This window comes from Ammospiza nelsoni, chromosome 3, assembly GCF_027579445.1.
Source record: "Ammospiza nelsoni isolate bAmmNel1 chromosome 3, bAmmNel1.pri, whole genome shotgun sequence".
Classification (NCBI taxonomy): Eukaryota; Metazoa; Chordata; class Aves; order Passeriformes; family Passerellidae; genus Ammospiza; species Ammospiza nelsoni.
This window is the reverse complement of record NC_080635.1, coordinates 14,905,128-14,917,942: the sequence shown is the minus strand read 5'-3', so window position 1 is coordinate 14,917,942 and position 12,815 is coordinate 14,905,128. Positions and strand designations below refer to the sequence as shown.

The following is a 12,815-nucleotide window of genomic DNA, read 5'->3' as shown; positions in this document are numbered from 1 at the left end:
ATTTAAGGTGTGAGGAGAACAACCTCGTGCCTCCCTGGCTCCCCTGTTTTTAACAGGCAGGCGTTCCATGCTCTGCAATGTCAGCCAGCCATTGGAACACCTGTGACTTGCTCGAACCGATGAACATATTTTCATCCACCACTAAGTGGAGCTGTTACCCTGGGAAAAAGAGTTTCTCCATCTCTTCCACTGAGGAGAAAAAAAAAAAAAAAAAAAAAAGGAATACGAGGTGGATTGCAAGCAGCCAGTTTTATAGTTTCTTTAGCTCTCAGTAATTTTTGTGGTAAAACTATTAATATATAATTCTGAGGATACTACTTCTGTATCCTCCAATCAAAGAATAAACATCTACCTATGTCACTATTTGGCAGTTCTTGTGAGATGAACTAACAGCACAACTGAGGTTGTGAAGAAGTTCCCACATAACAGAAGATTGCCCTGCACAGCTCAGCAAAGGTGAGAGGCAGAGAGCAAGAGCAGCAGGGAGCAGATGGTCTGCTGCCCCCTCTATGTGGAATACGCTGACATGTAAAAAAGCAGGACACAAGCTCAGTCTACATGTCCCATATAAAATCCTGGGAAAAAAATCATCAGCAAGTCACAGGAAATCCAGCTATACCCAGAGGGGCTGGCTGAGAAATATACTGACATTGTTTTATCCACAGCTACTTGTATGGTGACAACTGGATGGAGACTTCCCTGATTAAAATAAACTACTTGAGAAAGAAAAGGAAACTCCAGGAAACAGTAACTAAACTATGTTTTGTGTTAACCAGTGTCATAGGTGAAAATAGAAACTTGACATTTAAAACAAAAGTATAAATAAAGCATTTTGCTTTCAGCCATTTAAAATGTTCAGCTACTGGTGATAGGAATAAACCTTAGCTTTAGATATTCAAATCACTTTCCAATATTGACAAGAAAAAGAAGCATTTTTAGGTAAAAAAAGATATCATGCAAAATCCATTGCTTCCCCACACTTCAGTGCTCTGTGGTACTACTTGGTAGAAAAGCAATTTCTTTTTTGTTTAAAAACAGCATTAAAATTATGTTACTGAGAAACAGTCCTTAATGAAACTGTATTAATGAGCAATAAACACTGTCTTGATACCACAATCCTTTAAAACTTATTTGAAGACAAAGTTTCTTTTCAAGGAAACCCTGGGTACAGCAGCTTCCCCTTTTTCAGCCAGGCAGCCCCGGAGCGGAAGCTGCTGCCCGGAACAGAGAAGGGAAAGGAAAAAAGTACTTCATGCAGCCCTTGCTCTGTGCAGTGTCCAGCAGGGCACTTTGGCAAAGCCTGTTGTTTGTGCAGCCCTCAGGAACTCAGCTCTCTTGGAGAAGTTCTGGGAGCTCCTGCTTTGGAGGAGCTGGAGACCCACAGGAGCAGCTTTTGGGTGTTCCTGGTGCACAGGACATGCAGAGGGATCCCAGGGAGCAGCTCATGACACTCCTCACTGCTGGTCCCACCTCCCCATCCTGCCCAAATTCCTCATCCATCCAAGGCAAGCAGCGAAGCTCTGCTCTCCCCCAGAGAGTGGCACTCAGGCCCAGAAGGGTGTGCTGCCCTTTGGGACACAGAGATGCCATAACCCAGCTCTGACTCGTTCACTGCCCTGCTCAGACACAAATAATGTGTCACAGCCCATAAAACAGTGAGTCATGACCCAGCTCCAACTTGTTCACTCCATTGCTCACAGCACAGTAATGCAAGGCAGACTGAGGCTTACAGGGAAGGAGTTTGAGCAGTGTAGTATAGCACTCCCCTCCCCTCATTTTAATTGTAACATAGGTATTTATTGTACAACAGGTATTTTAATAAGCCTTCATTACTACAGAGCTAGGATTTATGGTGGTTCAGCTGCTCAAATTTTATTCAAGACTTTTTCAGCATCTGGACACCTTACAATCTTTTTAAATTATTACATCTTACATGTATAAAAAAATGAAAACAACATTCCAGCTTACGTTCTCTATGACAAACATCCATTCCTTGTCTTCAAACTCTTCAGCGTGGGGATCCTAGAAAAACAAACCAGAGAATTTGAGTCTAAAAATAATCCAGGATGCAAGAGATTGCAAAACAGCCATGATTTTCATATACTCTGATTTATTTTTACCCACAGAAGATGCCAGAGAGAAATATTTAGCTAGGATGGAGGCTTTATGGGATGTCCATTATATGATGAACAAGTTGGGGTAAAACTGCCAGTGAGGATTTAATAGAGACTCCTAAAAATACAAACTTGAGGTTGATGCTGATGAAGCCTGTAATTCTGTTTCCTTTCATCCAGCAGAAAAAAAAAAAAAAAAAGATAAATCTCTCTTTAATTCTCAAGTTCCACCTCCCAAATAAACAAAACAAATCCAAATCTTGCAGACAACAGTGGAGGGAGCCACTTGCTTCCACCAGGAGTGAGAAGATGCTCACCCCACCCTCCCCAGGCCCAGACTCTGTGGGCACAAGCAGAGATCCAAAGTCACAGCTTCAGCACAGCACCTCCTTCCACTGCAGATTTCTTAAATACTTATCCTGAGTTCACAACATTTCTATGGTATCACATGTGAGGATCAGAAAACATTTTCACCAACAGGAAGAAAAATAACAATGAAGTTCATATATTTGGCGCTTTTTTTTTTTTTTAATTTAATGAGCTTTCAGTCTGCTGGAGTGGTCTGCATTGTTGTTGTCTGAAAGTAAAATAACATTGGAGAAGGCAGTAAGTCATTCCTCTCAAGCCTCTATCAAGGATCCCACTTTAAACAAAATTTTTTTTTTTATAATTAATCATCCAGTCCAAGTTCTGAACAACGGCAGCAAGACTTCTACTCTTGCAAAATAGATTCTCACACTAAGAGAATGTGTCTTGAGTCTTTCCTTTTATATGAAACCTGCTTTTGCTATATCTCAATCCTATCCTATTATTTCTAGTTACAGGAAAACACTCAATTACTCCTCTGTCCCTGATGTTTGCACTCTGTTTGGAGATAAATGTCACTTCCTTATCATCAGCATTTCCCAACACCATATATGAGACCCTTCAGCATCTCAGTTTTCTTGCTACTATTTGGCAACTGCTCCTGACACTACAGCAAGCCTGACAATTCCATCTTGCTGCTGTAAATTAACAAAATGCATCAAGATACTTTGCTCCCACTTTATATCCATTAGTACCATCCTCCTTTTTTTTTTTCCAGAATGCTACAAGCCTCACATTTAATCTTCTTGACTCACCTTACCTTAGTCTTTGCTTTAATCCTTGTTTCACTTCAGTTTTGTTTTGAAGTCAGACAGTAGACAAAGGTACTGTACCACTTTTTAACTAGTTCTCTTTGAATACACAAAATATTTTCTAAGTAACAAGCTTATAGCACCAACAACCAGAGAAAAGTTGTTGTTTGGTTTTTATTTTAATTTTTCCAGGACACAAAAACTCGGGAAGGGTGCTCCTAACTAAACCTCCTCTTTGGATGAACTACAATAACACCACTAGGAGGATATTACCCATCTCCTCCTGTGCATCCTTCCTCCAAAACCCAGCCAAGTGAGTTTCCCACACAGCCCCCCTGTAAAACACTATCAGTGAAAGAATATAAGATGTTGCTAAAAACTTATGTCAAAACTGATGGTTCATTTTTATACATGAGTAAATCTTTTAAGAGGTTTTTTAAAAAATAGACTAATTTAAATACTGCACATGAGTGTCAAAACATGCTGTACCAGTAACCATAAGGACAGAAGGGCAAGTAGATGCATACAAAATTATACTGAGCTATCTCCATGTTCCAATTAATGTCTTGTAAATGTCAGATTATGTAATTATATCTCCATCACATTAATCAGGTTTGTGGAATTCTGCACTATGTAAATAAAGCACAATACCTGTGGGTTTGGTGTATACTATATAAATTCTACAGATGTAACTAACTTTCTGTAATCCAACTATTAAATACTTAAAATTTTTAAGAGTTAACCTGGGGCAATTACCTTTCTGTTTAATTGCTTCCTTTGATACAGCATGAAATTACATAATGAGATTTAATGGGATCATTAACCACTTTATGTTTTAATAAGCTACTCCATAATAAGTGACTCAACTCTTAAATATTTTATCCTGCTCAATTTTTTCCCCTACCTCTCCCAAAAGCTATTAGGACAACCTTGCAGGCTGACCTAAAACTGCTTCCAAAGTCAGGGTCCAATATTTTATCCCATGTAACAAACAAAACATTCCTTGCTTTGTTTCTGCAAGGCAATCATCTATAAAGCCAAACCAAGCTCTCTGTCAGTGGCAATAAAACTCACACCTCTGAGGGCTACAGAACCAGGTGCTCTGCTGAGTATTTCTGATCATCTGACAGAGCAAAATAACACTGTGTAATGCAAAGACTCCTTCATGTTCAACATTTTAGCATACACTTGAAAGCAAGTTGTGAACACTTCAGAAGATAAATGCAGTGTATTGCCCCAAAACAGCCCTTAAAAGCTTCAAGGACTTCTCTAATGAAGAGCCCTACCAAATGTTCAGAGAGTATGAAATATGCTGATATATGAACACTTTGCATATGTGTAGGATATTTCAGATTTAAAGGCGAATCCAGATTTTTTTTAAAGCCAAATTTTTTGTCACTTTTAAAATGTCTTCAGAAAGAGAAAACCCTGAATAATTATTTAATACATAAGCCTCAGCATTTCCTTTCAACAGACACATAAGTGGCTTCACTCTTCCACTAAAATGCTTTTATCAGAAACCCAAGGAGCAGCACAGAGAGTTGTTTCTAATTAACTTACAACTTTATTAAGTGGTCATGTAAACAGATACTTGTATGATTATCGTTATAACACAGTTTCTTGTATGATTATAGTTATAACACAGTTTCTATTGTAAACAACATGTTACATTTGGGGCTAACATTTCCTCATGTAGTCTCCATAACAGGTGTTGTTTTTATAAATCTGGCTAATCTTTCACCTGATTTTGGATTTGAAGACAGTAAATACCAGTTAAAAAAAACCCCACAACACCAAATATTTCCCTCACTGGCTAATCTATATTCTCCATTCATTCCCCACATAAAACTCATGTGATGTACCTAGCAAACTGTTATTTGAGGACTATAGCATTGGTAACTATATTTTAGGAAAAAAATGCTACTCCAAAGAAGAATAACTCTGGGAGTAATGGTTATAGCAGCCTTTGGAATGCTCTAATTCTGTATGAAAACACTCTCTGGTAAAAGGGCACGCAAAACTTCACCTCACCTGCAAGCAGATCCAAGTAGGGAATACCTAAAGTCAAAAGTTATAAGCAGACCTCATTCCCATTTCCTAAAAGCAAATGATAACGAAAATTACCCAAAAAGATCAAGGAACAAATTGCCTCACATCTGACTGTAACATGAGGGGAGTTGGCAAGGGATTTTTGTTTTTTTGATAATGCATGTTTTCACCAGTGTACCATAGATGCAGAACTACACTCCATCCAACATTCACTATGGTCTCACCATTAACTCAGAACTGTAAGTATTAGGGCAAATGGATTGAACAGCTTGTTGTTCCTCCTCATTTTACTATGTTAAAAAACAATCATCATTTTTAGTACCAAGACAGTTGTCTCAGTTTGATGTTCCTTTTCAGCATCTTTAACTAAGTTTTAGAGTCTTTTTCCTCTACCCTTCTTTCCTCTCTTTTTTGTCTCATAAGATGACCTTAGTGTGCCAAAAGTAATACTCAGGTAAGAAGAAAATAGTAGGGAACTGTGCAAGAGACAGAACATCAGCTTTTCTTTGCAATCCCACCCCTTAGCTTCTTTCTGTGACACCATTCTGCCCAGCCACATGTCAACTACCCAAAAAGCCAACTTTTCTGGGCTTAGGAAGAGCAAAGGATATGTCAGACACATTTTTCTGTTCTGCGTTGATCAGTCCATCATAAACCCATTCTTGCCAAGGACAAGATCCTTTCTGCAGAGTTTACAAGGTTGTTTCAGATGACTGAAGGTAAACCTTCTCCAATAATTCAAGTTATATTCAGATTTACTTTTGTATTTCTTGTAATAGGAACAAAGGACATATCAGGGGACTGCTGCATTTCCTAATCAGCAGCCAGAGTGGGTAGGGAAGATGTTCAGCCTGTTAGTCCCTTCCTCCCTTCCTTCCCCATGCCTCCTCCCTAAGCACTCTTGGTTTTTGAAGCTTGTCTTTCAATTAGATCACTTCATACCAGCCCTAATCTTCAGTCTTTCTTCTTGGGGAATAACTGCTTAAGGACTGTCACAGTGAATCACATCAAACACTGACAGGGTGTGTGATCTCCCTTCACCAGTGACCTGCAGCAGATGCTCTGGCTTCTCCAGCATCTGTCTTCAGCTTTTGTACTTGCCTGCTTGAAACTGCACAAGACTCAAAATTTGACCCAATTCTTGTTGCTTTCAATGCCGATTACAGAGGTCTGATTAGTCTAGGAAATCACATACAACTGTGATCAGCTTTAATTGGAGCTGCCAGAAAGCAGGGAGCTCTGGGGAGACTGGCAAAAACCTCCCTGTGCATCACCACACCTTCCAGTAAAGCCTCTGGGCTAGAAACGCAACAAGCACCAAATGTCTTTTCTTTTTTTTTTTTAATATTTTTTAAAAATTAGTCTTCCACTAATCCTTTAAGTTTTTAACCATTTAATTTTTTGATGTGCAAATGTGCTTACTTCCCCAAACTTATGATTTTTATATCTGACACACAACACCTTGCCTATGGAACTGGTTTCCACTCCTATGGAGTATTCTCCATAGTGTCTGCTCAAGCCCCTGCTCTGAACTGAAATAAGTATGCTCTGAACCTGAACTTGGTCTTGACTTAAGAGAAATGGCCTTATGAAGAGGTTTTGGTCTGATTTGAGTTCTTTTTTTTCCTCCTCTGAGATAGCACATTGGCTTTCATGCAGTGATCCTGCTACAGCATGGCCAGATATTATTCTATAAAATCAAAGCATGACTGACTTGGGCTTTCAAGAAGAATTATAGGGATTTTTTCTGAGTAATATGTGGGAACAGGAATACTTTCAACTACACAAGCATGCCTTGATCATCTATTTCATTCTTATTTTACTTATAATTATTTTTTGTGTGCTTAGAAAGCTATGCCTTTAAAAATGTCTTTTTCAAACCTTGCAATTAAGAGTTGGTAATGGTCCCTGCGGTTGAAATGGTACATTGGTGTGATAAACCATGTACACTGCTGACAAAACAAGTGTTTTGTGTAATCCAGTGAAGCAAAGTCCATGCTTACTCCTGAAGAACAAATATTTTTGAACAGGAAGTCACTTTGCTTTTAAGCTAGAAAATAATGATGTTGCAATTTAAATCCTCATAGTACAACTGATGTTCATTTAGCTTTACTAAAAGCATTGCGCTTGCCTGGCAGTGAAAATTTCTGGTTTAAAATCTCTCTCAGCTGATAAAGATTTGTGTTTGTATATAAACTTACAGAAAATTATACAAGTTTTCATATATGGCAGCTAAACTTTGCTAATGCTGGGACCAAAAAATTAACTTCTGGAGCACAACCATGGTAACAAAACAAAAAAAAAGTGGGAATTCAGCTCTGGCTTTTCTGGCATTTGTGAATCTTTCCATGAAAGCACTACAAATTATGGATTTTAAATGCACAATAGGCTTATTGTTTCATGATGTTTCTTTCTCCCCAGTTTGGTTGAAAAAAACCCAAGGCATAACTAAACATCAGTGTGGAGCTCAGCAAAGGAAGAAGTTAAACTTTCAGAACAGATGGAACTTTTTATGTAACTAGCACTTCAGTGGCTGGATGGGCAGGAGCTGCAGCTAATCAAGGGAAGCTGAATCAATATATCCATATGATGCTTTTCCACACATGACTCCAGGGCATTATGAAATTTTACCAGCAGCCCAGAATTAATTGAAACAAACAAACAAAAAAGCTTACATTTACTTGAAATTGAAGTCATCAAAAGGAAGGCTGTAATCTCTTCAGTACTTTGCTTGTGCAAGAATTACAAATATGCTGTTGTAAGCAAGGTAACACCCAAAGGAGGGCTATGCAGATAATGCAGAATATCTCATCTGTTGACTGATCACAGGGACTTTGCTTAGCCAGCTTTCAAGTGTCCACACTGACTACTGGAGAGAAGACTCTTAACATTCTCATCAGCACTTGAAACATTGACTTATCTCCTAATCCTACCAGCAACACATTTCAACAGCCACTTACGAATGCGCTGCCACTACTGTGTGAATCATTTCCCACAACACATAGCTGTCTGTCTGGAGCCCACTCCTTCCATTCCCAGCAGCACCACTGCACTCATTTGTTATCTGTGATTGCTGCACAGCTCTGTGGGAGAGCCAGCTCCCAGCTCTGGGCTCTGCCAGGGTGGACACGGAGGCAGCAGCTCCCTGAGCTTCTCGGGGTGGTGAAAGCGAGCAGCTCCTGTTTGTTAAACACAGCCAGGCTGAGTGCGGGCACTGCAAAGTGCCAAACCTTCAGCAATCACCCTCCTTTGCAGGGAATTGGCTCCAAAAAGGATTTTTACAGAACTGCAAGATGAGCAGCCTCTTTCTCTGAGCTGTACTGTTTTCAGTCTTTTTGTCCCCTTTCTTCTAGAGGAAGGAACAATACAAGAACCCTGTTCCCAAGTCAGCTGGCAGGCTGCAGAGTGCCACCACATACTTCCCTTCCCACTGCTCCAGTGCTGCCCAGACAATGCAGCAGCTGTGGGACAAACAGCCACTTCTTTTGACTGCCTCTGCCCAGAACCTACCAGCTACAGAAATGCCAGCTCTGTGGGTGCTGGGACAAGTCCTGTGCTGCAGCTGAAGCACCACAGAGCCAACAAAGCCATCAGGGCACAGCCTGAACTGGGCCAACACCATCTTCTGCCTGCAGTTCCCTGCCCCTGAGAGCTGGCTCAGGCAGGCTGCTGCTCTCACACAGCTACAGCACTCCTGGGCATCACACAGCTCGCTCAACAAGCTGCTCTGTGCCCCACCTGCATTCCCTCACAGAGAACAAAGGGTGTTTGGCCACTCACAGGCACTCCTGTTAGAAGAGCTGGAGGATCAATTAGAGCAGATTTTACAGTAAGAGCTGCCTCACATTGTGATGGTTCTCAATATTTTGATTATAAATCCAGTGCTCATTTCCCCAGAGACCAGTGGGTACTACTTACAGAAGGCACAACTCCTGGGGTTAGTCACACTCCTACCTCTCCTCCCAGACCAATTCTTGTGACAGGTAGGCTCATTTTTGGGGGGAGAAAGAAGACCAGTGAACAGATCTGCCTGCAGAATTAGTGCTGGGTAAAATTAAGCTTTTGTAATACCTGACACTGGCTCCAGAGGCACTTCCATCCCTCACTAGATAATCCTACCTTCAGTCTCACTTACACAACTAACAAGGCTGCTGTGCTGTTCTACATAACAGAATCCTGAAGCAGTACAAATGTAAGCAAAAAGATGGGATGGCAAAAGAAGGCTGAAAGACACTTTCACTCTAAAGCCACAGTATCACATAGCTGCACCAAAGAGAAACTTTATTTCTCATCCTTCATATAACATCATAATCACAATCAAGATTTCTGTACATTTCTGCTTCACTTTAAATGTTGAAAATATCAAGCAACATTTACAGTGCTGCATAACCACGTTCAGATTGTACAGACATGTGGCATTGCCACATAATGCTGACAAGTTCCTTAGTCCAAGTAGAGGTCCTTGAAGCAAACAATTTTTGGTAGTGAACTTTTAAATCTCAGTTGAAGACTACATGTTTGCTAAGAAAAGAAACAAGTTTATGATAGTTTATGATCACTGCCAAACTGAGAAGTTTGTGCTCATGAGTAATCCCAAAGGCAGGAATTTTTTTAAAAGGCTGGGGGGAAGACAACTCTCTTTTTTTAGGTTTAATGAACGAAGTAATAAATTCCCATTCTAAGGCTAATCAGAAGCCAACTCCAAGCTCAGGAAAGTCCCCAAGACAAAGAAATACAAATATTACTAATTAGAAAGAAGTATGTTACTGTTATCCTAGGCTGCAAAGGGAGCAGTCAGAAATAAGAACAGCCAGAATGGAGATGAAGGCACCAGAGTAAAGAACGAGGAAGAACTTTGGAATGAAAATCCCAGAAATCTTCAGCCTCCTACACTGTCACACATGCAAAGCTGCATTGTTTATGCAGAAAGGGTCTTGCCCAATGATATTTGGGAAATAAGCTCTAGCATAACTATCACTTCCTCCTCCTACTTCACAGACACACAAATAAGTTTTTTTTTAGTAGAACAAATGCAATTCAAAAAATAAAAAATTTCCCTGTACAATCTTATAATTCTCTGTACTACTCAAATACTGCACATCCACTCCTATAGCTGCAATCACATCAGTGCTGTGGTGTTTGTGTAGCATTCTAAATAATGGGAAGCGAGGAGCTGGATTATGCTGCAGCAATAGCATGCACTGAAAACCTGAAACTGAACAAGGAAGTCTAGAAATGACTGTGTTATGGCAACTTCTCCCTTCCAGTATTGAAAGGAAAGCTACCAGGCTGTAAGCCATGCCAGGTCCTTGCACATGTACTACGTGCACAGTTACACATGTGCTGGACTCTGTGCCAATGGCTCACCATAATCAGCTCAGTGGGTATTTCTGTGTGTTAACTGAACTACAGAAGTCAGCTTTGGCAGGGAACAGACCATCCCTCTCACCCAGATCTGAACTGAGGACATAAGGCTGGGCAGTTAATGACATAAAACCAGCGAGATTAGACCTTGTGACTATAATCTGGCATTTCCAGGCAGAATTTTGCATGTGTTGTTTAGGAAATATAAAGATTATGCTTTAAAGAAAACATACCTTGAAGAGAGTCACAGTAATTTCAACATTTTCAGGTACAGGCCACACCACCAACCCACGATATGGGTTCTTGATTCCAGGCTGCCAGCTGTGTGCCTAAAGGAAGAAAAATACCCATTAGAAAAGTGCTGACTTGACTCCCACAGGACCCAGGGCTTGCAGGTAAAAGTAACATATCACTGACTCCAAAAAGGCACATCCCTAAACCCACGGCTCTGCTGAACACTTCAAAGGACACAATTAAGAATGACAGTAAGGAAACTCAGACCACCAGCAGTCTTTTCCATTGAACTAAAGCTGTTCCTCACAAGTTCCTAAATTCAGCTTTTTTATTACATAGCATAGGTCAGGACACTCAGAGCCTTGCAAAAATTAAGGCTGTAGGGTCAGAACTTCTGTAGCAAGCTGAGCTTTATTTTGGGTACAACACACAGTGCAGGTCTAATCACATTTATACATAAATGGAACAAGACATTGTACTTGAGGAAAGGGAAAACAATGATTTTTAATGCTACTAAAACATTTAAATTTTTAAGAATTAACAATGTGGAGTACCAACATCTAGAAAACATAACAAAAAACCCAACAGTTAAATAGACTGAGAACCTGCCTACCTTTGAGCATCAGTTTGGATTAGTGCATGGCCTGTATTTACATTTCAACAGCTAGTCCCAGAAAACACCGTGTGTGAGCATTCCTGCTCTGGTTTGGAATAAGTGTGCCTTTTTCCAAGCTCAACCTAATCTACTTTGTGATGCTGTAAGACAAATGAGGGAAGGATGCTGCTGCAGAATTGACAGCTACAGAACCAGGGTATTATTAGAAACATCTGGAAGTTTTATCAGGAAAGACTGTACAATCTATTTACTGTTACCTGAAGCCAATTAACTTGGCTATTTTTCTCTTTTTTTTAAATTCTAGAGCATCACTCATTGCAATTTCATACTTCTTCCAACACTCAGAACTTCAGATTCAGACTGTCTATTAGAACACATTTTTGCTTCAATAAGGTTAGCAGGGCCTGTGACTCAGGTTTTCTGGGGCCTTAAGGTAACCTGGGTAACTGTAAGGATGACTTTGCTGTACCAAAGTGGGAAAGACAAAGCTGGAGAAGCAGTCCCATCCCCCTAGGGGCAGCAGCTCTCTGCCACTGTAGTAGGGAGTGCCAAATGTTGCCAGTTCTCTTTTGGTTTTATCACAAATATTTTTCTCTTTGATGTTCTGCCTGAAACCCCAGCTCCCAAAGATGCCTAATTAGATCAGATTTTTCAGTGAGTGTCTGTGCTTTGTGTTTGCAGAGCAGCAACTTGGAGCTTCTAAAAAAAGGGAATTTTAAAATAAGAGCAACTTGAAAGAAGCCAATTTCTACTGGTTTTACTCCACAAATTTCAGTCTAATCTCCTCATTCTAAAGAGGGCCTGGATGCATTTTCTGAATAACAGAGCAAACAACAACAAATAACACAAACAAAAGATATATTTTACAAGCAAAAGGTATTTTGTGAGCAGCAAAACAGCACAGCAGATGCCATTACTAGCACAGGCACTGGAGCTGCAGCTTGTGTTCTGTCCCACAGAACCCACAGTCCCCTGCATCACTCCCAGCTTGCCCACAGAGATCCTCAGGAGACACAAGGCAGTGATCCAGAGCCAGGCACAAGCTCATCTGCCATGTCCCCTGGGAGCACCTTGTAAAATCAATAACCTCTCCTCCATAGGGGCACTCCATCCTCTTTCCAGGTACCACTTTGCACAAAAATAATTGGAGCTCATGGTGTGTCTGAAACCTGTGCTTTCCTGCTGGGTTTGGCCAATACTGAAAATCATGTCAAACTTTTGCTGTCCAAGGTCCAGGCACTGCCAGCCTGCTCAGCTGAGGATCACTTGTTCCATCTATTAAAAAAGCCTAGAAAATGAGCATTCACTGGTGCAGTCACC

At 40.4% G+C, this 12,815-nt stretch overlaps 1 protein-coding gene across 8 annotated transcripts in view; it reads right to left on the bottom strand.

Annotated features, from left to right (window-relative positions):
• The window catches only part of EHBP1 (EH domain binding protein 1), a 206,796-nt gene that overhangs the window by 158,934 nt on the left and 35,047 nt on the right, over nt 1-12,815 (bottom strand). For all 8 annotated transcript variants that reach the window (XM_059467501.1, XM_059467502.1, XM_059467503.1 and 5 more), the window contains exons 4-5: nt 10,879-10,974; nt 1,969-2,022 (exon numbers count right to left, since the gene is read on the bottom strand). In XM_059467501.1, the coding sequence (XP_059323484.1) occupies nt 1,969-2,022; nt 10,879-10,974 (150 nt within the window). The remainder of the gene's footprint in view (nt 1-1,968; nt 2,023-10,878; nt 10,975-12,815) is intronic.